The sequence below is a fragment of the Equus asinus genome, chromosome X (assembly GCF_041296235.1).
Source record: "Equus asinus isolate D_3611 breed Donkey chromosome X, EquAss-T2T_v2, whole genome shotgun sequence".
NCBI lineage: Eukaryota > Metazoa > Chordata > Mammalia > Perissodactyla > Equidae > Equus > Equus asinus.
The window spans coordinates 13572945-13595064 of record NC_091820.1 but is presented as its reverse complement, the minus strand read 5'-3'; the positions used below and the strand labels follow the sequence as shown (position 1 = coordinate 13595064).

Genomic DNA, 22120 nt, shown 5'->3' with positions numbered 1-22120 from the left:
AGCCAAGTCTTCTAGGTGGCTTGCCCAGGTCACTTGACCTCTGGCCTCCGATTCTCCACGTGTACAGTACCTATATGGCTACTCTTGTTAGTACAGTGTTCGTTCTTCAGAAAATAGCCAAATGCTTGCAGGTTTGCTCAGCTTTAGGGCATTGTCACCACCAGAATGGTTACTCTGACAACATGCTTGGGGACTTTCTCATGGCTTGTTGAACAAGGAGCCTGGACACCTTAGAAGCCTTCTGTATTCCCACCTCTGCAGCAATGGTTTATGCCTCAGTGTTGCATGCCCTGGGATGTTTTTCACTTCATAGTTCCAAGTAGAAAGATGAGAGGTATGGAGGTGCCTAACTTATCCTGTCCAAGAGATTTAAAGCTTGTCCTCACTATCCAGCAGGTTTTTGCATTTGGCAAATGATTAGGCTAGAAGCCACAGTCAAGTCCCAGTAGAGGTCCAAAGCATTGACTGCACTGTCACCTTACCTGTTTGGTTACACTGGCTTCCTACCTCCTCATGTAGACCACTGCTAATCTCTTAGAAACAGGGACTCTGGCAGTGGTGGCACAACATGAGGTGGCATTAATTGCAGACCTTTTAGCAAGGTAGAGCAGCTTCTTTGCCAAAGTCAGCTTAGTTTAGACCTCATTGAATCAGGCTGTTGCCATCCTAACATCTAAGACTATTCAGTTACATAGCCGACTGTGGCTGATTTTCTCTGACTCATTGCTTGCTCGCTTGCTTGCTTCCTTTCTTAGGAAGGAAGATGTGTACACAATTCTTTACAAAGGGAATGGCTAAAGAACACCACTGCAAAGGGAAGGGAAAGGAGAGGGGAACAGAGGAGTGGCCAGGTGGGATGGCTCAAGTATAAATGAATGAGGAATTCTGTACGAAGTATCATTCTGGCTTTATGATCAAATGATGTAATATAGGAACTGTATAAAAGGGAAGAATTGTCTGATACTTATCTATTCGCTACCTCAGAGGCTCTTTGACTTGCATATTTAAAGTCCCTAAGTTTATGGCTTTTCCCTCTTTTGGCAGTATAGCAACTGTTTCAATCCATGGTTGTGCCTTATTGTTCTATTTAAAATTATATTCATCAATCCATCACTAAATATTTGTGGTTGAAACAAAAATACTTCTTTCCAGAGTGACTTAGGTTAGCTATGTTTTTTCCCTACCTCCTTCAATGTGGTTATGATATTCACTTGTAATATAGTTAGGTTTACTTGTTATTGTTTGTTTTCCATTTGGGGGTTCTCCTCACATTCTAGTTGATGTTAATTATTTATTTATTGGGGGAGGGAGGGAGGTATGTGAAACATTACCTGGGTTCTAAGAGTTAGAGCTAACAAAAAAATATACTCAGAGAAGTGTCACTCTCCCTCGACCCTACTACCTCCTTCCTATCCCCCATTCTTTCTATCCCATTCCCACCCACCCCCTGTTGGTAAGCCAATCTCATTAGTTTCTGGTTTATCCTTCCTGTACAGTCAGTTTTGCTATAATGCTGGTTTTGAAAAAGCAAATTTGTCCCAGCGTGATTGATATCTTAGAGAAGAATTTGAATTTCCTGTTTGCTTATGCACGATTTCATGCATGAGAAACTCTAGGTTTCTGTGAGCTATGTAAGAATACACAAAATGCACACACCTCAAATATCTCCGAGCTCCCTCAGTTCACCCCGTGTTAGGAGCCACACCATCCACACCTGGGGTTACAACCTTCCCTCTGGTTTCAGGTACCCCTTCTTCCACCTCTTCATAGTAACTCACAAGCTGCAGCTCTCTGATGCTCACTCCACAAGCAAACTTTAGGGCTTTTTCTAGGTAAAGTGACACATTTAGTGTATTATGTATTTCTTAATAATTTAATGTGTAAAACTGTGCTACTGTTTTTTGATTAGGTTCCTATCTTTTGTGTGTGTGTGTGTCATGGAAGGGGTTTTTTGAGTGTTGTGCCCTGTTATCCCCATACACCCTCTAGTTTTTATTGTGCAACTTTGCACAGTGTGGAGATTTTTAGGGATGCATATTTGTGTTATAGCAGAATTGACTATTTCTTTTACACAGACAAGTGGATACTTGCATATTTTCTTATACATCCTTCTTTCTAACATGAATGGTAGCATACTGTCAAGACTATTTGGGGCTTTGCCTTTTCCACTTAAGGGTATGTCCTGGAAATCACTCCTATTAGTTTATGAAGAGCTTCCTCAATGCTTTTACAGCTGCACAGTATTCCATTGTGTGGATGTCCTGTAGTTTATTCCATCACTACATGTACATAAACCACAGAAAAAGGGCTAATATCACTAATTGATAAATAGCTCTTAAAAACATCCATCTATGTGTAGGCACCTTTGTTGTTTCCAATATCTTGTAATTGTAAACAACACTGCAATGAATAACCTTTCTGTATTATTGGAGGTGTATGTTTAGTGGATTGTTAGGGTAAAAAGTACATATGTAGTTTTGTTAGATATCACCAAATTCCCCTCCATGTGGTTGTACCAAGTTTGCATTTCCATCAGCAATGTATGCGAGTGCCTGTTTCCCCCTAGTTTAACCAATAGAATATGTTGTGATATTGTTTAATTTTTGCCAGTCTAATAGGTGGCAAATGATATCCCAGTGTTGTTCGCATTTCTCTAATTATGAGTGAGTTTGAATAATTTTTCTGTTTAAAAAAGTTTAATAAACATTTTTATGTTTTTTCCGAATTGTCTCTTCAAGGTTTTTTTCCGCAATTTTCTACGAGGTTTTTGTTCCTTTCTTTGTCCCTCAACTTTTAAGAGGTATTTATCTATTAATGACATGAGTCCTTTTTCTGTGGTATATGTTGCACGTATTTTGGGTTGTCTTTTTACTTAGTTTATGGTGTTTGAGCGTGCGAAAATATTTGCTGTTCAAGTTTATCAACTTTTCTTTATTGCCTCTCTATTTTGAGTCAGAGTTAGAAAGCCTTTTCCTAGGCTGAGGTCAAAGAATAACTCATCCCTATTTTCTTCTAGTCCTTTTATGGTTTCATTTTTTATGTTTAGGTCCCTGATCCATTTGGAGTTTAACCTTGTGTATGATGTCAGGTATGGATCTAATTAAATGACTCTCAACCAAGGACAATTTTGTCCCCCTAGTGGACATTTGGCAGTGCTGGAGACATTTTTGGTTGTCAAAGCTAGGAGGAAGGGTGCTCCTGGCATTTAGTTGGTAGAGGCCAAGGATGCTGCTAAACATTGCACAGTGTGCAGGACAGCCCCCACAGCAGAGAATTATCTGACCCCAAATGTTAATAGTGCTGAGGCTGAGAAACTGACAAAATTTTTTCCTTTACTAAGTGGCTACCCAGTTGTTCCAGCTTCATTAAATGAAATTCTATCTTTTGCCTCAGTGTTTTGAGATACACTTTTATCATCTATTATGTTTTCATATATACTCGGGTCAATTTCTGGATTTTGTCTTCTATTCTACTGGTATATTTCTCTGTTCACGTGCTAGTACCGTGCTGTTGTAACTATAAAGGTTTTAAAGATATTTTAATGTCTGATAGGGCTAGTAACCCCTTGTAGGTTTCCTTTTTCAGTGTTTTCCTGGCTGTTCTTGGATGTTCTCCCTAAGAACTTTAGTATCAATAGGTCTAACTCCATTTTTATAAAAGTTTATTAGCATTTTTATTGGGATTGTGTTAAACTTATAAATCAACTTAGAGAGAACTGTCTTGTTTATAATGCTGAATTATTCTATCCAAGAACAGGGGATGTCCTTCCATTTGAGAAAGTCTAATTTTGTGTCTTTTATGAGTGCTTTTAAGTTTTTCTCATATAGGTTTTGCATATTTCTGGTAATTAATTCCTAAGTATTTAATCTTCTTTGTTATTACTGTAGAGTTTTCTCTGCCACTAGGTCTTCTAATTGGCTATCATTTGTGCCAATGAAGGGTATTGATTTTTATGTGTTTATATCTTGCTACCTTACTGAATTCTTTTATTGTTGGAGTTAGTTTTATCATTGATTCTCCAGGATTTTCATATCATCTGCAACTAGATATAGGTTTACTTCTTTACCAGTTCTTATGTCTATAATGGAATTATTTTGTCTAATTGCATTTATTAATCTCTCTGGTATGCTAATTAGTAGCAGAGATAGTGAGCATCCTTACCTTGTTCCTGATTTTAGCAGAAATGCCTCTAGTGTTTCCCTATTAAGTAAGATATTGGCTTTAGGACTAAGGTATATATATTTTATTATGTTAAGGAAGTACCACTTAGTTCTTATTTTCTCAAGCCTTTTTTTTTTTATAAAGACTAGGTATTGAATTTTATTTAAAGACTTTACAGCATCTATGGAGATAATCATATGGGTTTTTTTTCCCTTGGATCTATTAATATGGTATATGATACTAATAGATTTCCTACTATTGAACTAACCTTCCATTCTTGAAATAAATCCCATTTAGTCGTGACATATTAATTTCTTAATATGGTATTGTATTCTGTTTTCTAACATTTAATTTAGTATTTTTGCATCGATAATCATAAGTGATATTGGTCTGTAGTTCCCTACTTCTCTCCCTTCCTTCCTTTCTTCTTTTTTGTTTTTGTCATGTTTATTTATCAAACCTTCATAAAAAGTTTATAAAGGAAATAGGGAAGTTCTACTTCATTTTCAGTGCTTTGAAACAATTTATAGAGCAGAGGGATTATCTAGACCTTGAAGGTTTAGTAGAATTCCTCTGGGAAACCATCTGGGCCTGAAATCATCTCCTTTGCCACCCTGATAAATTTTGATGAAAGAGGACTCCCAGATGGGCTTTAATTAGGAGATGCTCCTTGAATTTGCAGCTGATAGAGATTTTTAAGCTAAATTGGCTGGTGAGTTTCCTGTGAGTTCCCCTTAGAGAAATTTTGATATAAATCAAATGTCAAGAAACCAAGCATCCCCTCTTTCTACTTGTAGGAGCTGTGAGGCTACTGTGGAGCCATCACCAGATGACACCAGACAAATGACACTGTGCCCCTTGAAAATTTAAAATATCCCAATTCACTCTTAGGATTTCACTACAGTGCCCTGGGGTACCTCATCACACAATTTGGGAACCACAGGTATATAGCCTTCCAGCCTCTTTTCCTACACATGTGTGTATATATACTCACATATACACGCACAGATATTTTTTGAGATCATACTATACATAATTTTATATACTGTTTAAAAATCACTGATGATAAAATATACATTTTCCATATCATTAAATATTCTTCTATGACATTTTTGATACTGGATTCTATCCTTTGATTATATCAGAATTCACTAAACTAAATCCCCATTGTTGGACATTTAGGACATTTGTAATTATTTTTCCTATTGTAAACAGTGTTTTGATGAATATCCTGGTGAATAAGTCTTTGCATACACTCTCATTACTGCCTTGGGATAAATTCCTAGATATAGAATTGCTGGGGCTTGAATATCTTACAGTTTTGATAAATATTGGCAAGTTGCCCTCTAGAAAGGGTGCAACAACTTATACTTCCTCCAGTCTTATATGTGAGTATGCGTTAGATGATTTTCATTTGAGGGTAAGAATTTTACTATAAGTGGTTATGAATATAGATTTAGATGTTCATGTATTTTAGTCACTATGCTAGACACTTTTTCATATACACACACACAATTGAATCGTATTTACACAACATTGTTTTAAGTCTTCCTGTCAACCTTGTAAAATTGAAGTTATTACCCCCATTTTACAGATAAAGAAACTGGGACTCAAAAATATATAACTTTTTTCAAATCGCACAATCAAAAAGTTGTAGAGCTGGGACTTAAACCTAGTTAGACCCATGATCTTATCTCTATATCACTGATACCTCAGGGACTTGATTGGCTAATAATAATGATGATGATAGTGATGTCTAATACATATTGAGTGCTTATTATGCCTCAGGTACTGTTTACAAGTATTAACACATTCAGTCCTTGTTTCAAAGTTATGAGGTACCCTCTACTATTATCCCTGAGACAATGAAATGGTTAACCTGTCCATGGTCACACAGCTAGTAAATGGTAGAGCTGGTATTCAAATCCAGGCAGTTTGGCTTCACAGTCCATGCCATTAATGACCAAAGTACAGTATAACCGTTTGCAGAGTTGTGGAAGATTGTATATCAGAGTCTCGCTATGAATGCTTTTTTAAAGGAAGAAAAAAATGGCTTAACTAAAGTCTCGTACATGAAAGAAGGAGAGTTGCTGTCTAAGAAAATGTCCATCCAGCAATTTAGCTGCAAATTTCCTATCGCTATCCTTGCAGCCTTTTCTCTTACAGCAACATACAGCCCTTGTAAGCTTAATGCATAGAACTGTGTTCTATTCTGAGTCAACTCCAGGTCTGAGGGTATAACTTGAAGGGAAAATCTTCCAATGAACTTGGTGACCCAAACTCAATCGAACAAATCAAACAGTTAAAATTTCCCCAAATTACTTAGAAATACTAAGTACTACCATTTGAGATGGGTAAATTTTCTGGTTTACATAAGTATGATCTAGACTCCTCTCTTACTGACGTTTGTTGGGTAAATGAAGCACCCTCATTGCTATTTATTATTTTAAGCCTTTTCCTATAGTCTTACTTTGGTATTTAGACGTTATTAAAAATTATGCAGATTATGACAAAGGGTAATATTTTTATGCCATTTCTGTAAATGCTCAACATTCTTCTCTCCTACCTCCCCCCACCAAGAAAACAAACTTAATGAACCACAAAACATGTTATAATGAATGGGAAAAATATTTTTAGCATTTTTATGCAGAAAATGCCTCATTAAAAGCAAATGCTTTAGCAAGCAGAATTGAGCTTAATAAGAACTTTTGTTGAGCAGGGGCTTTTATGACAAATCACTAGCATGTGTAACTGCTCTATATAAAGACCTAGAAAAGCCCTAAGAGGCTCTTACCTTCCTTTCTTATGCCTGGGCTGCACTCCAACAATGTAGTGAGTGCAACATGGCACTTAGTAGGCACTCGATGAGTCTGAAGGACATGAAGCCTACTGTCCAGCCACAAGTAGAAAAAATGTCTATGTCAATATCACTCACTGTTTTATCTGGCTGTTATATCAGACAGATTCATTTAGATGAAGTCTGTTCTCAGCTGGATGTTTGGCATCATGTGACCCAAATATCTTGCATCTATTTTGCATATTGTAAAAGCCATTAGGATGCAGGGTTTGTAATCATACATACAAACTTAATTTCAAATAAAAACCTCAATTTGTACCCACACTATTGTAACTTCTTTAGACTTTGGGCCTCAAACCAGAATGACAAGGGTACAGGGGTCCAGCCATTTGGGCAGGCCATATGGGCTGATCTGATCACAGAAACCAAAGCCCCTCACTCCAGTGGTGCCCTACTTAGAGGCGCAAAGTGCTCACTTGTCCCCGCTGAGGCCTTAGAAAGCACACTTGGGGTGATGGTGTTTGCAAGAGTTCTGAGCTGGGCTCAGCTTCATCATCTGTGATCGTACTTGGGGGCTTGGGATGAGTTACAGCCACACCCACCCAGGCAAGGCTGAAATCACCAGCAGTGATGACATCACTCTGGTAATTGGTTACCCTGAAGAACAAGCCTCCCTTATAGGATGGGGAAACATGAAATGATGAGATGATTCATCTACAAATGGTAATTTTTCATACCACTTAAGTTCTTTCTCAGCTTACCCTACTGAGTCAGCCATGCTGTCACCTGACTAGTAAGAGTAGTTGAGGTCTTACTCTGTGCCAGGCACTGTGCTAAGCTCTTTCCATGTCTTATCTCATCTTATCCTGAAACTCTGTAAGCTAGGTACTATTAATAGCCCCACAGTACTAACGAGGGAACTGAGAGCAAAGAAGGTAAGTAACTGCCCTGAATCTTTCAGCTTGTATGCGGAAGAACTGGGATTGGAAGCAAAGTTTTCTTTCTGATTTAGAGTCCTTAACTATGATTGCTTTACCGTATTGTGCAACCAGTTAACTAAAAGAATACATCCGTATCCCCACTCTATTCCAGAAAAGAGGCCATCCTTTCAGGAATAAGAGGGGAAATAATTCAGTCGTTCTCAAACGCCCATGGTTTTCTCTCTCTGGCGGCCCAGCCTCCTTCACTAGGAGGAGGGAAACTGACTCCCAAGTCCCACGCGTGTTTCCCGATGAGCAAGGACAGGGCTGCCGGCTGGCCACCAAGCTCACCGTTAAGAAGTGCCGGTCCTTAACTTCGCGCCTCCTCTGGCTGTGAGCTGGCGGGTAGGCCGGCAGTGGAGGAGCTGCTACAGAAAGGGGGACAGTGGCTCTCTGCTCCCGGCGATCACTCCGGCTCCGGTGTTCTGGGGGCAGAAAAAACAATAATACAGAAGCATACTTGGCATTTTCAATTTCTCTTGCCCCCTCGGGAGGATGAACAAAAGGCTGGAAAAAAAGTGAGTTTTTGTGAATCTAGCTCATTTGTATACTAAATAAGAATTTCAGAATGTTTCTGAACTTTCACTTCATATTAAAATGAAGTTGGATACCTACATTTCAGTGGGTCCATCTCATAATCTTTGTACAAAATGGCTCACTCTGAGTTTGGAAAGAGCAGTATATTTCTCAATGTTTCTCATTTCAAAACAACATGAGCAAAAAAAAAATCTGGAACAATGGAGGAAGATTTGCTGACATCAGTGCTGGAGTGGACAGTAGGCACAGACACACCAGAGCCTCCTGGGGAATGCCAGGGACAAATGCTCACAGCCATCCAGCTCACACTGGCTCAGAGGTGCTGACGGCAAGCCAGTTTTTAAACTGTTGGTAGCCTGAAAAAGGCTATGGTGGGAGTATTTACATCACAGAGATTGATGAATGCTACACATCAAGGCTGTTATGTATATATTGTATTTTATTACATTTTTTTAAAGAGCCTGTGACCAGCACACCATTGCAGCCATCTAAGCCCTGTCACCCAAAACATTCAAGAGGGCTTTGAAATCCTGGGCTCCTAGAGACAGTAAAGGAATCCCAGTGACAACAGTTATCTGATTTAGGACTAAAGCTACCTCTGGGAAAAGCCAAGAAATATCTCTATGTGGGATGAAGTGAACCCAACTTCATAACAAGAATCACTGAGACACCAAGTACACAATTTAGCTTTCTGGGTGTCTCAGTGAGACCCCAAGCACACACTGGCCAACATACCGGCCACACCAAAGGCTGCCCCAGCTGCCCAAATCCAGCCCACACTCATGCCTAGGGCCTGAAGTCTCGTGACCCCCTCATGACCAAGGTACAAATTTGTGCAGCAGATTTCTTACTCTGCCCTCCTGTTATTTAAACTTGCCACTACTCAACACACGTACAACAATAATCATGAGCAATATTTACTGAGCAATTGCCACGTGCCAAAGATGCTTTGCTAAAGCTCTTTATATGCATCATCTCGACAACTGCACAAAGTAGGCACTGATACCGTCTCTGTTTTGCAGATGTCTAAATGGGCTCAGGGAGGCTATGTCACCGCTGACCTGTCAGTGGTACATGCTTGGCCCCAGGGCCCACTCTTGACCACTACTTGACCTATAGGCTCTATAAGGTCCTAACATACCTTCTCACTCATTAGAGCAAGACTGCTTGAGTTTGATAGTATTTGATTATAATTATATTTTATCACATTCTAATTATTAAAACATTGATAATATAGAATATGGAGATTTGGCTGCTCATAAGACACAACTTACTTTTTTACCTGTGTTAGGAAACAGAACTAACTACACTGACTTCAGGTGACATCAGAAGCCCTTTCTCCAAAGGCCCTATAGTGCCCAGTGCCCATTTCATTTCCATCATCGGATTGATAAAAATCAGAATCTCTCTATATGTCTGCCTCTTTCACTAGAAGGAGGACAGAGACTATATTTTATTCAGCTTTCAATCCCAGTGCCCTGCCATGCCTGTGACATAGTGGGGTCTCAATAAATGTTTGCTGAGTGACTTAAAGGAAGAAGGAATTAATGCTTTCATTAAAATCTTTTAACACTAGAATGCACTCTATACCCCTATCTTTCTCATGGGCTGTATTGTCAGTGCCCTCACTGTTAGGTCCTTCTCTAGGTCCTGTTGCCTGTTTCCACTGGCCTCCCTAATGCTGGTCCCTTTCCTCTTTGCTGTATTCAGTGTGCTGCAGTCTAAAATAATACCCAAGCACTCTCAAGCTTTCTGATTTCTATCCATGTCCAATTGACCTGTCTGCGTGGGCCCCCCTGTATCAACTGCCAACTTCTGTCTGTGTCAGGAAAATGTGGCAATATTCCTCATCTTCCTTTGCTTGGGATTCTTTAGACAAATGCTGACTCCCATTCACAACCAGAGAAGAGTCTTCATCACCATGTAGGTAGTCTTTGCTAAACTGCCTACGAAGCCAATGTTTATCAGGAAGACTCTTCTTTCTTTAAAGTGCCTGCTTCCAAGGCCACCATCATTTTTCTGTGCAAGCAAACAGTGGGCTTTTCTAAATGGGCAGCACAAGGAAAAGCTTTTATATTCTTAAATTCATAATGAAGAGCAGAATACAGGTGTCACTGGTTAGGAGAAGGTGGAAGGAGGGGAGGAGTCCGGAGAGAGACATCAACTCAATTTCCCATTCAATTGCTCCCCTCCCATATTTCCTTAAATATCTCTCTTTCATTTGCCCTAGGCCAGCAGCAGCCAGGCGAGATTAATGGCTCCCCAACAATACTTTTTTCTGGTTGTGAAGTGAGGAGAACATTCATCTACTAGAGCCTGAAACTGCAGTAGACTCTTGGTCCTCACTCCCTTAGACTGATGGAACTTAGACCCCAGCCCTGAAACTTGATAGGAAAGTAAATCTAAAATATATTTATATTTATCTCTTTATAGCCACTTAGTAATCTTTCCCTCCTTGTTTTACAAACATAAATGACGGCATAGCTTAAAGCTATTGTTGGCTCTGAGCATTAAAGAATTGCTAAGAAAAAAGGGGAAAAAAGAGGAATTGGATTCGAGATAACTTTAAATCCATTATGGTGCTGCTTCCTCTGGGAAGCCTTCCCTGAAGCTCCATAGCATAATTAGTGCCTTTCTTCTGAGCCCCTATATCACTGTGCTGAAATTACCTGGTTACCTCTCCATCTCCCTCACTAGATCAGGAATTCCTTGTGGGGATGGACCATACTTTATTGCTCTCTGAATCCTAGCGTTAGCACAATGCCTGGCCCTCAGTTGACTTTGTTGAGGGGGTTGCTATTGAGCAGATCTTGAAGGCAACCAATTTCTAGGTTCTGATCTCAGTCCTCCAGCTCCATCCTTATGGCCTCGTCTCCAAAAGGAGCATAGTGCTGCTGCCACCGAGCCTCACTTGTGTGTGTTTCATTATCCACTCCCGCCTGGTGGAAGCCAGGATATTCCAGCTGTCTAAATAGAGAACCTACAGGGAAGCTCACTGCGGCATTTGCTGAGCAAGGCGGTTGTCTGATAGGTCAGTATTAATCCTGGCCACCAGATGGCAGAAGTGGTATTCTGATGAATGCACTGCTAAGCTACCGTGTTTCTCGGACAAGGTTAAAAAAAACCTCACTTTCTAATTTTAATTCTACTCTGCATGTTTTTAATTCTATGATGCCTATAATTCCTGTTTATGGCTCTCTGCAGTGCTATTAAAACTACTACACCCAAGATTTGCTATTGAGACAACCACAAAGCAAGCCAGTCTATGGAGGGCAAGATACAACTCCACAGTCTTCCTTCCAAACCCCTGGAGGCCCCATAGCCCTCTCTCAGCCCCCAGGAGGAAGTTCTGAGAAAATTGATATTGGCACTTGCTGTTCCTCAGTTCTGCCATTAAGTCCAAACCTGACAACGTAGTGAAATGTGATAGCTTATGAGCAGCTTAATGTTATCTGGTTGAATCTGGAAAAATCTAAACACGGATGACTTATGAATAATAATAAAGGGATAAAAATAATTATGTCTAAAGGGCTAATATTACTCAAGCTCTCTAATGATGACATCAGAGAAAGTATTTAGTGAGAATGATCAGATTACTTTGTCATCATTCTGTGCCCTCAATGCTCAACCAGTTTTCTGCAGGATTTGATTCAGTTACCCAAACATTTATTGAGGACCTACTCTATGTCAGGCTCATGCTAAGTGCTTTGAATAAAAAAAATTAATAAGCTATCATCCTCGCCCTTGAGTTGTTCGTGGATTAATGGTGGAAGACAGGCCCATAAGTGGTTAGTTATGATATAAGCTTATAAGTGGCATGATGGGAGGATGCACAGGATATCATGGGAAGGGTGCCTAATCCAGGCTGCAAAGGAATGGCGAGAGTGTTAAGAAAGATTTCCAGAAGGTGGGTTGCACTAAAAATTTGATAAAGAAGAACTTTTTAGCCAACTATAAAATCAAAGTGAATAGTAAGAATGCCAGAGGTATGTCTAGGGGATACTGATCATCACCCTTCATTGTAAGTGTCAACAGTATCTGCTGCTAATAACCAAGGGGAACTTTTAGAAACAATTGCATTAGGGATATTAGTAGGTTAGCTCTTTCATTAAAAGGGAAAAAGACTAGGGATGGGGAAAAAGGAGAAGTCATACATATGTGGAAGAAAATAAGCTGAAAACAACATATGTCATTTTATATCTCCATCTTGATAGTGACATTAAAATATTTTATTTGAATTTTAATACTTTTGCAAAATACCATTCCTTGAAGGAGCATAAGGAATTTGGAACAAAGACATTGAAAGTACAGACACCATCTGTCTCTATAACAAAAATCTAAAGGCCAAATAAGCTGGCATGCCAACTTCTGATACCCAATTTAGGGGACTCTAAAAGGATGATGCCAGTTTTTAATCTCCTTGTCCTCATTAGAATGGTTTTAAGGCACTGAAAAGTTACCAGTGTAAGAAAAGGTTGTATCTTCTACCTTGACTGCTCTCTGCCTATCTCTGACTTTCTCGGGACTATGAGAGAAATAGAAATAGAAATATTTATTTACTTCCCAAGGACACAGTGTGTGGTGAGGAGAAAAACAGCTCTGGCTGGGGATCTGCAGGCCAGGGTCTGGGTCCTGGCAGTCTACCTAACCTGCTGTGTGTGACCCTGAGCAAGTTTCCTGACCTCTCTAGGCTTCCATGTGCTCTGCTGTAGAATGGACCAGATCACCCATGTTCAGCAGGTGCAGAAGAGCCCCCTGGGGGAGGTTCTAATTGTTAGAGGACTGGGCGGGAGCCAACGATGACAGCCATCCTACAATGCACAGGACGGTCCTGAACCATGAAATAGTGCCCCAGGTCCCACAAATATCCCACCAGAATTGCTTTTAAGGAAAAGCCTAGAATCTATTTGAATCAAACCTGATTCCCTTTTAATTGTAATATAAAGTTGTTGTTTTTTTTTTTTGCTCATGTTTAATATACGCTGAATGCACCAGTTTTCACGGTCTGTCCTCCTGCCCCTCAACTCCTTTGTTTCCCTATACATTTTGTTCAGAATGGCTTCTGGTTGTCTTTACTTAATCCAAACCTACTGTTTGTTTGTTTGTTTGTTTGTTTGTTTTTGAGGAAGATTAGCCCAGAGGTAACACATGCCGCCAGTTCTCCTCTTTTTGCTGAGGAGGACTGGCGCTGAGCTAACATCCGTGCCCATCTTCCTCCCCTTTATATGTGGGACACCTGCCACAGCATGGCTTAACAAGCAGCGTGTAGGTCTGCACCCGGGATCTGACCTGGCAAACCCTGGGCCACCAAAGTGGAACGTGCGAACTTAACTGCTGCGCCACTGGGCTGGCCCAATCCAAACCTACTTTTGATAGGTGCATTAATTATATCTTCTAGTGCAATCATACCCAGGCATTTGCATATTGCAAATATTATTAGTATTATAAACAATTTTCCTTTTAAATTCTCCTTATTACCATATTTAGACCATAATGCTATTTTTAATCATGTGTATAGGCAGGTTATATTACCCATGAATTTCATTTCAGGGTAGAAAAGGGATTGTTTCAAAGTACTTGCTATAACAAAGGGAGGTGTTGGGACTGATGGGACAGAGAACAACCCCTGGATGGGACAAGCTCTGAGTTCTCTCTTGGAAAAGCCCCCCAAGCTCAGGAGCAGTCACCTCTGCGCAGGGCTTGCAGACTCTGCCGGGCATGGCGGTGCAGCTCCTCCACGCAGGGCGGCCTTGTGGCTGGGAGGAAGATGTTTCTCTGCTGGTGCCACGGGGCACGGTAGTACACACTCAGTTTACTCTCAATGTCCAGGTTGGAGACAGCTGCAAGACAGAGAGAAATGGGGCATTATACATCAGTAGCTTTAAATTGCGCACTTGGCAGACCCTGGGGTTGGGGGGGGACAGGGTGGAGTCTGGATGGAGTGGAAGTCCGGACTGTTGCATTCACATTAGGAGCTCACTCAAGGCTGGAGAAAGGTTTAAAGTTTACTATACAGATATGGACAACCTTTGCCCTCAAGCCAAGGGATGGGAGACCCCAGGACACTGGCCATCTGCCTGTGACCACTAACTTCCTCCCCACCTTCACTTCACACTCTCTGACATAGTTGCTCATTGACCTGGACAAGCCCCTGGCCAGCCATGCTTGAGGGTGGGGTGGGGCTCTTGCCTTCTAAGAAAGCAGAGAAAAGCTTCAGGGATGAGTTGGAAAAGTCACCTCAGCTCTAGTCTTCTGGCCACCGGGCCTCAAAACTATGGTTCTGCACACCTGCTCCTGATGCCCACCTGTGCTTTGCCCTCCCTTACCTTGCTTTCTGTCCTGTGACCCCTGGCCCCTGATCCTCACTATTTAACCTTATTCTGCCTTCCACTTGCCAAGTCTGTTGCCTGCCATGTTTCAAAGCATTGCTCAACTTCCCTAGTCTCACCCAGGGGAGAGCATAAGCATTAAAGAAATCATTACAGGGATGATGGATGTTAAGGGAGGGAAACCACAGACAGTGCTGGTGAGGAGAAGGGCACAATCCTTGCAACTCCTCTAAGACATCAGGGAAAGACGTCTCCTTCCCCCCGATGCAGCATTTAACCCATTATATCTTCTTCATGTACACACTGAGCCTAGGATGGAGATCACCCAGGAGGGGAAGATAAATTCTAGTGGAAGGTGCTCTTCCTAAGCAGGAGGATTCTGATTAGGAAATTACTGCACAGAGGAATTCCTGGGCAGCCTACTAGCCTCAGGAATGGCAAGAACTAGCCCAGGCTGCTTTACCCTCCAGACCTACTATCCAGACCAGACCCCCGTCCTGGGCCCACCCTGCTCCTCCCAGTCTCATCACCTCCTTCCGCTTCTTTTCCTCTTTTTCTCAGCGTGTGATTTGGGGGCATTCTGCCCAACTATTTGTTCCTGTGCCCCAAATAGGCTTTTAGTTCCTCTCTGATCCTTTTCTTTTCAAAGTCTAGTCTACCATTTCACTTTGTCTGAGAAGCCTTACATAGAATAAGATACACTACAGATAAAGCAGAAAGGCAAATGAAAAAGGGAGGGTACTTTTGTAGAAGGAGAATAGAAGAAAAACTGGGAAAAATGAAACCTTTTGATAATTAATCCCCCCCACACACCAAATATGCATTTATGGCAGTTATTTTTGGTTTTGGTTTTCAGTGCAGTCTTCAGTAGTGCTTTTCTCTAGAATAATGCATCATAAGCACAAGAACCACCAAGAGAAACAAAGACCTATTTCCAAAGATGCTGAAGAAACATCACATATACAGGGTCAAGGGGACATCGCCATGCCTTTAAAACAGTGCTGTCCAGTAGAACTTCCTGTGATGACGAAAATAGTTGTGCCATTCAATGTGGTAGCCACTAGCCACACTGGCTACTAAACACTTTCTAATTTTTAATTTTATTTAATTTTAATTAATTTTAACTTGAATAGCCATAAGTGGCGATCATACTGGATAACTGTAACCATAAAGTCTATTATATTCTCTCACTTTCAGCTACAGAGCAGATTACTCTTTTTGACCTAGATTTATTCTTCCTTGCTGTTTAATCTCCAAGAAGAATTCAAACGCAAGGGTTAGAGATCCCAGGATTATCTTCCTGGATAGGGGAGGGTATTTTTAGCAGAAAGTTCTATGGGGCCAAGAATAAAGGCAGCAACTTTTCTTCCTTGAGTTGCTCTATAACCTCAACCCTTTCCTTAGAAACCATAAGTGCTTGGTGAACCAGTCAGGGGTCATTGAGTCCTGGGGACAAGAAGACCTAGGATGAATCACGGAGGGAGGAACCAGCCTCTTCAGGCTTTAGATGAGGTGTGGGAGGTCTTGGGGTAGAAAGGGCAAGCCATATCTGGATCAGAGCTTCCTTCTCTCATGTGTAAGGTAGTGGGGAGTGCTGAAGAAAGAGGCTTTATTTAGCCACTGTAGGAAGAATGCTCTGGTTCAGTGACCAGGACTGACTAAAAAGTTCGCCTCTCCCTGGATGCAGGGGTTGGCTCTCCCCGAGTAGGGCAGAGGTCATTATCAAACCCAACAGAGGTGGCTGTGAATTCATGTGCTAGTGACAATTGGGAGAAGGGACAGAACAGAACACCTGCCTGGTGGAAAGACGAGGCAAGAAGTTCAGTGGGCAGTCCCAGAAGTAGAGGGGCTTTGGAGTACCTCCTCTCCCAGGTCCATTTCTTCAGGAAGGCAGGAACTAGGATTCAGGGCTGGGCTAGATGACTTGGGGGTAGACCAGAAGACTCTCACAGCCCTGCATTCCCTCAGCACCACTGACCAGAAGCTCAGGGTATTAACTTTCGATTGCCCCTCAGAAACCAGGTCAGGTGGTCATGGCTCCTCAATCTTTATGTGGGGAAGAGCCGAGCTCCTGCTATTTATCTCAGTGTTGATCTGAAGAAAAGACTTATTAGAAGTCCTCATCAAAAACACAGATTCCTGAGCTCTAACTTAGACTTCCTGAACCAGAATTTCCAAAAGAGAGGCCTACTTATCTGTATATCTGAAAAGTGCCCCCAGATTATTTTTTTTATCATCAGGCAAGTTTGACAAATACAAAATATTATCTGATGATGCCTTGGGATCTTAAGGGAGATGGACAATATGCAGGAAGGGAAGAGACTGCTGAAAATGGAAATATCCATTCACCCATGGAACATTTTCTAAATAGGTATTATGTCCCCCACACAGTGCTAGGTACTCAGACACAGCACAGAACAAAACACACAAGAATCTCTGCCTTCGTGGAGCATACACTCTCTGGTTCTCTGCGAAAGGGTTCAGGTGTGATGCTGCCTGGAAGCAATAGGTTGGGAGACGTGACCTCTGGCAGACTCCTCCTGTTTTGGATTCCCTGGGGATGTTTTTTTTTTTTAAAGATTTTATTTTTTCCTTTTTCTCCCCAAAGCCCCCCGGTACATGGTTGTACATTCTTCGTTGTGGGTCCTTCTAGTTGTGGCATGTGGGACGCTGCCTCAGCGTGGTTTGATGAGCAGTGCCGTGTCCGCGCCCAGGATTCGAACCAATGAAACACTGTGCCACCTGCAGCGGAGCGCGCGGACTTAACCACTCAGCCACGGGGCCAGCCCCCCTGGGGATGTTTTAAGACTTCTAGACTCTAAAGGCCCTAAACACTGAAAAGATTGTAGTCCCTACTCCTCCACCTCCACCTTTCTGCAGTAGGTAATCCCAAATTAAAGAATAAATGGGCATATCATAAAATAAATATAAAGAAGCTCAGTAAAATTCTCTTTCTTTATTACATATTAAATATCAAGTTATTGAAAAAAACATTTTTTGGTGTTCCTGCTTCATGATGCTCTAAACACATTCTTACTGTGCCGACTGGGCAAGCCAGTGCTTCCAAGCTGCTGAATTCTGCCTGCTGCTCAGGACTGTAGATTCTCAGATGAGAAGACTAATGCATGAGTTCCAGCATGGGCAGCCAAGTCATGGTTCCTGGGAAGAACCAGCTCTCACAATGACAGCCTTCAAGGCTAGGAATCCTCACCTCTCCCTGTCCGAAGCCTATTTCTTTATCTGCTGAGAAGCTATGATGGATTTCTGCCATGCATTAGCAGGTGAACATTTCATTCATTGGTTGCCACAAAAGTTGTTTATCTCTTAGACAGGGAAGGGAAGGAAAACTCTTTACTGCCTTTGCTTTCACTTTTGTCCTTTGGTTATAGAGCATTAACTAGTATTATGTGTCCACCGGAGGCAGACAGACAGGCACTAATGGAGCTCTTCCAGAGAAAACTATCCCATTTTCCTTCTTTAAAAAATCTATTCCTTTTCCCAAGTAACAGTTTAGCAAAAGTTGAATGTTACTCATTCATAAGCTCGCTGCATCACTGCCATTGCAAGGCTATTCCACATCTTCAGGTTCACCCTGCCCACTTTTCTTCCCTGTTTAACAATTTCACCATGGCTGAGCCGTGCAAAATAGCAGGCTTAGCATTCCCAGTAATGTTCACTCATAAAAATGATACGAAGAGAAGCAAGAAGGTTTCTCCTCTGCTTATTTGGATACATCCAGGGGCCCCTCTGTGGTAGGCAGAATTCTAAGATAGCCCCCAATATTCCTGCCCTCTCCTATACATACCCTGTATTGTCCCCTACCCTTGAGTGTAGGTGGAACTGTAGTGTAGCAGTGTAGGTGAATTATGTTACATTACATGGCAAAAGGGATTTTTAAGATCTCTGCTCAGTTGACTTTGAGTTAATCAGGAGATAATTTTCCTGGGTGGATCTGGCCTACTCAAGTGAGCCCTTAAAAAAAGACAAGAAGCAGCAGAGACACTCTCCCTTTGGCCCTGAAGAACAAATTGCCACATTGTAGAGAAGGCCACATGGCAAGTAATGTTGGGCGGCTTCTAGGATCTGAGGGCCTCAGTCCTACAACCTCAAGGAACTGAATTCTGACAACAAGCAAGGAGCTTGGCAGAGGCCTCTGAGCCTCAGATGAGAACTCAGCCTCAGCCAAAACCTTGATTGCAGCCCTGTGGGACCCTGAGCAGAAGACCTAGGTAACCTGTGCCCAGACGCCTGACCCATGGAAATTGCGAGATCATAAAATGGGTGTTATTTTACACTGCTACATTTGTGGTAATTTGTTATGCAATAGTAGAAAACTAATACACCCTCCCACTATTTTATCTACTTCCCTAGAGCCAGCCGCTTGCCTTGCCTGGTACTTGTCCTCTCCTCCCTTTGTTACTCCTCCCCAAGGAAGAGACAGGTAATAGCACAGGTTACAGTGGGAAATAAGGCTATGTGTCTCATTTTTATCCCTTACAGGAAGAAAAAGGTTATGTGGATGTATCATTTCTCTTATCCAAAACTGTAGGCTTTTGCAGAGAGCTCTAGCCATATGCCAAGCTCCAAGCCAGGTGCATTATATTCATGGTGTCTTCACACAACCCAAAGATTAAAGTATTGCTCCCATTTTACAGATAAGGAAACAGAAGCTCAGAGAAAGTAGTAAATTTCCAAAGTCATACACCTTGCAAGTAGAAGATCTGGGATTAAAATCTCTGGCTTCCAAGCTGTTGCTCTTTCCCAAACCAATATTGATGAGTTTGCCTAAACTAAGGCTGATTGGGGGAGGGAGTGGGGAGTGGCTGTCTGCCACATAAAAAGTATCTAGTGCTTCTCAAAATAAAAATAAAGGATTTAGAACTGCTACTCTCTGTATCATCCATAGTATTAAGTATAACCAAGAACTGAGTGAATCTTTCAGAAGGTGCCCAGCAGATGTATCATATTTCAGAAATACAAATAGCACCACAAACAGATACCACAAAACCAAACTGCTCAAAGAAAATGCCATGGTAGGAAATGTCCACAGGGCAGTGAAAAAGTCTTTATAGACTGAACTTAGTTCATTTCCCTGTTGACTCTGGAGATAATGGAATTTTCTAGACCTTGATTCATAGTGATGTATTGAAAGCATGGATATGGTCACTGGGTTTATTGGAAATGAGCTGACTTAGAAGTCAAGGAAAACTAGTGGCTGCCACTTGGAAAGACCAGGCCCATTTCTAAGGGCAGGAGGAGGCACGGGTTTAGGAACTGCTGGGAAGGGGTAAAAATCAGGGGCAAATATAATCTTGCCCCAAGCCTCCCCAGCCCTCGGTCTCCCCCTGTGCTGCTAGGGTTGGTACTTGTTCAATATTGCCTTTCCTGGCCTCATGAGCTTCTGACTCCCTTAATGCTTCATTATCCCTCGAAGGAGGGCAAAATGCTTATTCTTGGCCTCTCTTCCTAGAAAGCCTCTCAACCTCAAGCCTCCACCCCTGCCACTGGCTCTCTCCCCATGCTGCTCCTTCTTCTTTCTCCCAGGCTCTCAAGAATGTAAAACGGGGAAGGTAACAGCTGAAATCAAAGTTTGAATGCTACGTGTGGTAAAAATTTCAGAAAAATGTGCAAGTGACTCAGAAATGGAATTTCTACCCTTTCAGGGAAGGGAAGGGATTTTTGAAAATGTTCTGGGGCTGCCCATAGCCTAGTGGTTGAGTTTGCATGCTCTGCTTCCGTGGCCCAGAGTTTCACCGATTTGGATTCTGGGCACGGACCTCCGAGCACCACTCATCAGGCCATGCTGAGGTGGCATCCCACATGGCAGACCTAGAAGGACCTGCAACTAGAATATACAACTAGGTACTGGGGAGCTTTTGGGAGAAGAAGAAGAAAAAGAAAAAGAAAACGTTCTTAGAGTACCTACAGGACTGACTACCTACATACACCTCGCTATCCTTCCTTCCTGCCTTTCCACACATCTCACCCACCCCCATCATAACACCTTTCTGCTGGGAACACATCTCTCTGCAAACCATCCATTCTGATGCCCTGTGACAGAAAGAAGCAAGGAGTGTGTTAGCACATTAATATATTAATGAGTATCTGAAATAGTCAGTGTCACAGATATGTCACCAGTTTGCTCCCCAGGTCCCTGCTACACTGAAGCTAATCCTCAGCAGCCATCAGCTTGGTAAGCAAAATGGAAATCACTCAGGGTCTCTGTTACTGCTGCCCGAGTTCTCAGATCTGCTGGGAGGCTTGGGAGGGGATTTCAAGAAGTGAAACCATTCATTTTCTCCTCCCCTTCCTTCCTTGGCAACCAGCACCTTGCTTAATCTGCTTGGCAGTATGGAGGAGGGAGCACCAAAGCTCCTGCCACCTGTGGAGCAGCCAATGCCAGAGCCAGGTTCCCACGGTCTGTCCCTGCTGGGCTTCCTTTTCTGTAAAACCACAATAATTCAGACTTGTTCCCCACTATAGACAAGGCATCAATGTGGATCCCTCAGCATCAGAAAAATCTAGGCTTCCTAACAAGTTCCAGTGCCCTGAAACATTCCAACACCCAAAGAATAGGAAAACGTCTGTGTATTTACTTATACACTAAAATGACCTAGAACAATTTTTCCCTAAAACTATTTCCCCCAACTTCTAAAACAAAATGACGCTTCATACCAGGACTGTTTAATTATTATGGTTGCTATTGTTGTTGTTTTAATGTCCAACATCCTGTGGAAAGACCACTAGAAGCCTGGGTTCTACTCACAGTTCTGTGCCCTTGTGCAAGTCACTGAACCTTGAACCAGGACTTAAGTTCCCATCTTTACAAATGAGTTTGGACTTTCTGCTCTCTGAGTCCTGTCCTGCTCCGTTTATGTCTCTGCTTTCTACCAGTCACCAAAATTAAGTGAGGTTGCATCCTCTACCCAGAAACACTCTGTATTCAAGCTATGGCAGGATGGGTTGGGAGAAAGACCCTGGGTTCTGGGTTGGAAAGATGGGGATTCCTCATGGCAGCAGGGGATCCAGAATAAATTATTGAGAACAACTCTTTGGGCCTCTGTAAAGTGGGAATCCTAGAGCCTTCATGAGAGTGGTTCTGAGGATCCAGTGAAACGATAAGTCCTTGCTGTGATACTGCATACTAAATATTAGTTCCCTTTCCTGGACTGGGAACAAAAGAAGACCAAGAGGCCAGGATTGGGGTCCAGGTTCAAAAGAAAAAAGTCTGGAGTTTTCCAAGTTTCTTATTTTTTCTTTATTTTCCTGTCTTCTTAGTGAGTGAAGTAAACAAAGATGAGGCCACTAGACATCAT

The 22120-nt window shown here is 42.0% G+C and overlaps 1 protein-coding gene across 4 annotated transcripts in view; it reads right to left on the bottom strand.

Moving 5' to 3' along the window:
* NHS (NHS actin remodeling regulator) overlaps positions 1-22120 on the bottom strand; it is a 335826-nt gene that overhangs the window by 30113 nt on the left and 283593 nt on the right. For all 4 annotated transcript variants that reach the window (XM_070502399.1, XM_070502398.1, XM_070502402.1 and 1 more), the window contains exons 2-3: positions 14163-14315; positions 8230-8363 (exon numbers count right to left, since the gene is read on the bottom strand). In XM_070502399.1, the coding sequence (XP_070358500.1) occupies positions 8230-8363; positions 14163-14315 (287 nt within the window). The remainder of the gene's footprint in view (positions 1-8229; positions 8364-14162; positions 14316-22120) is intronic.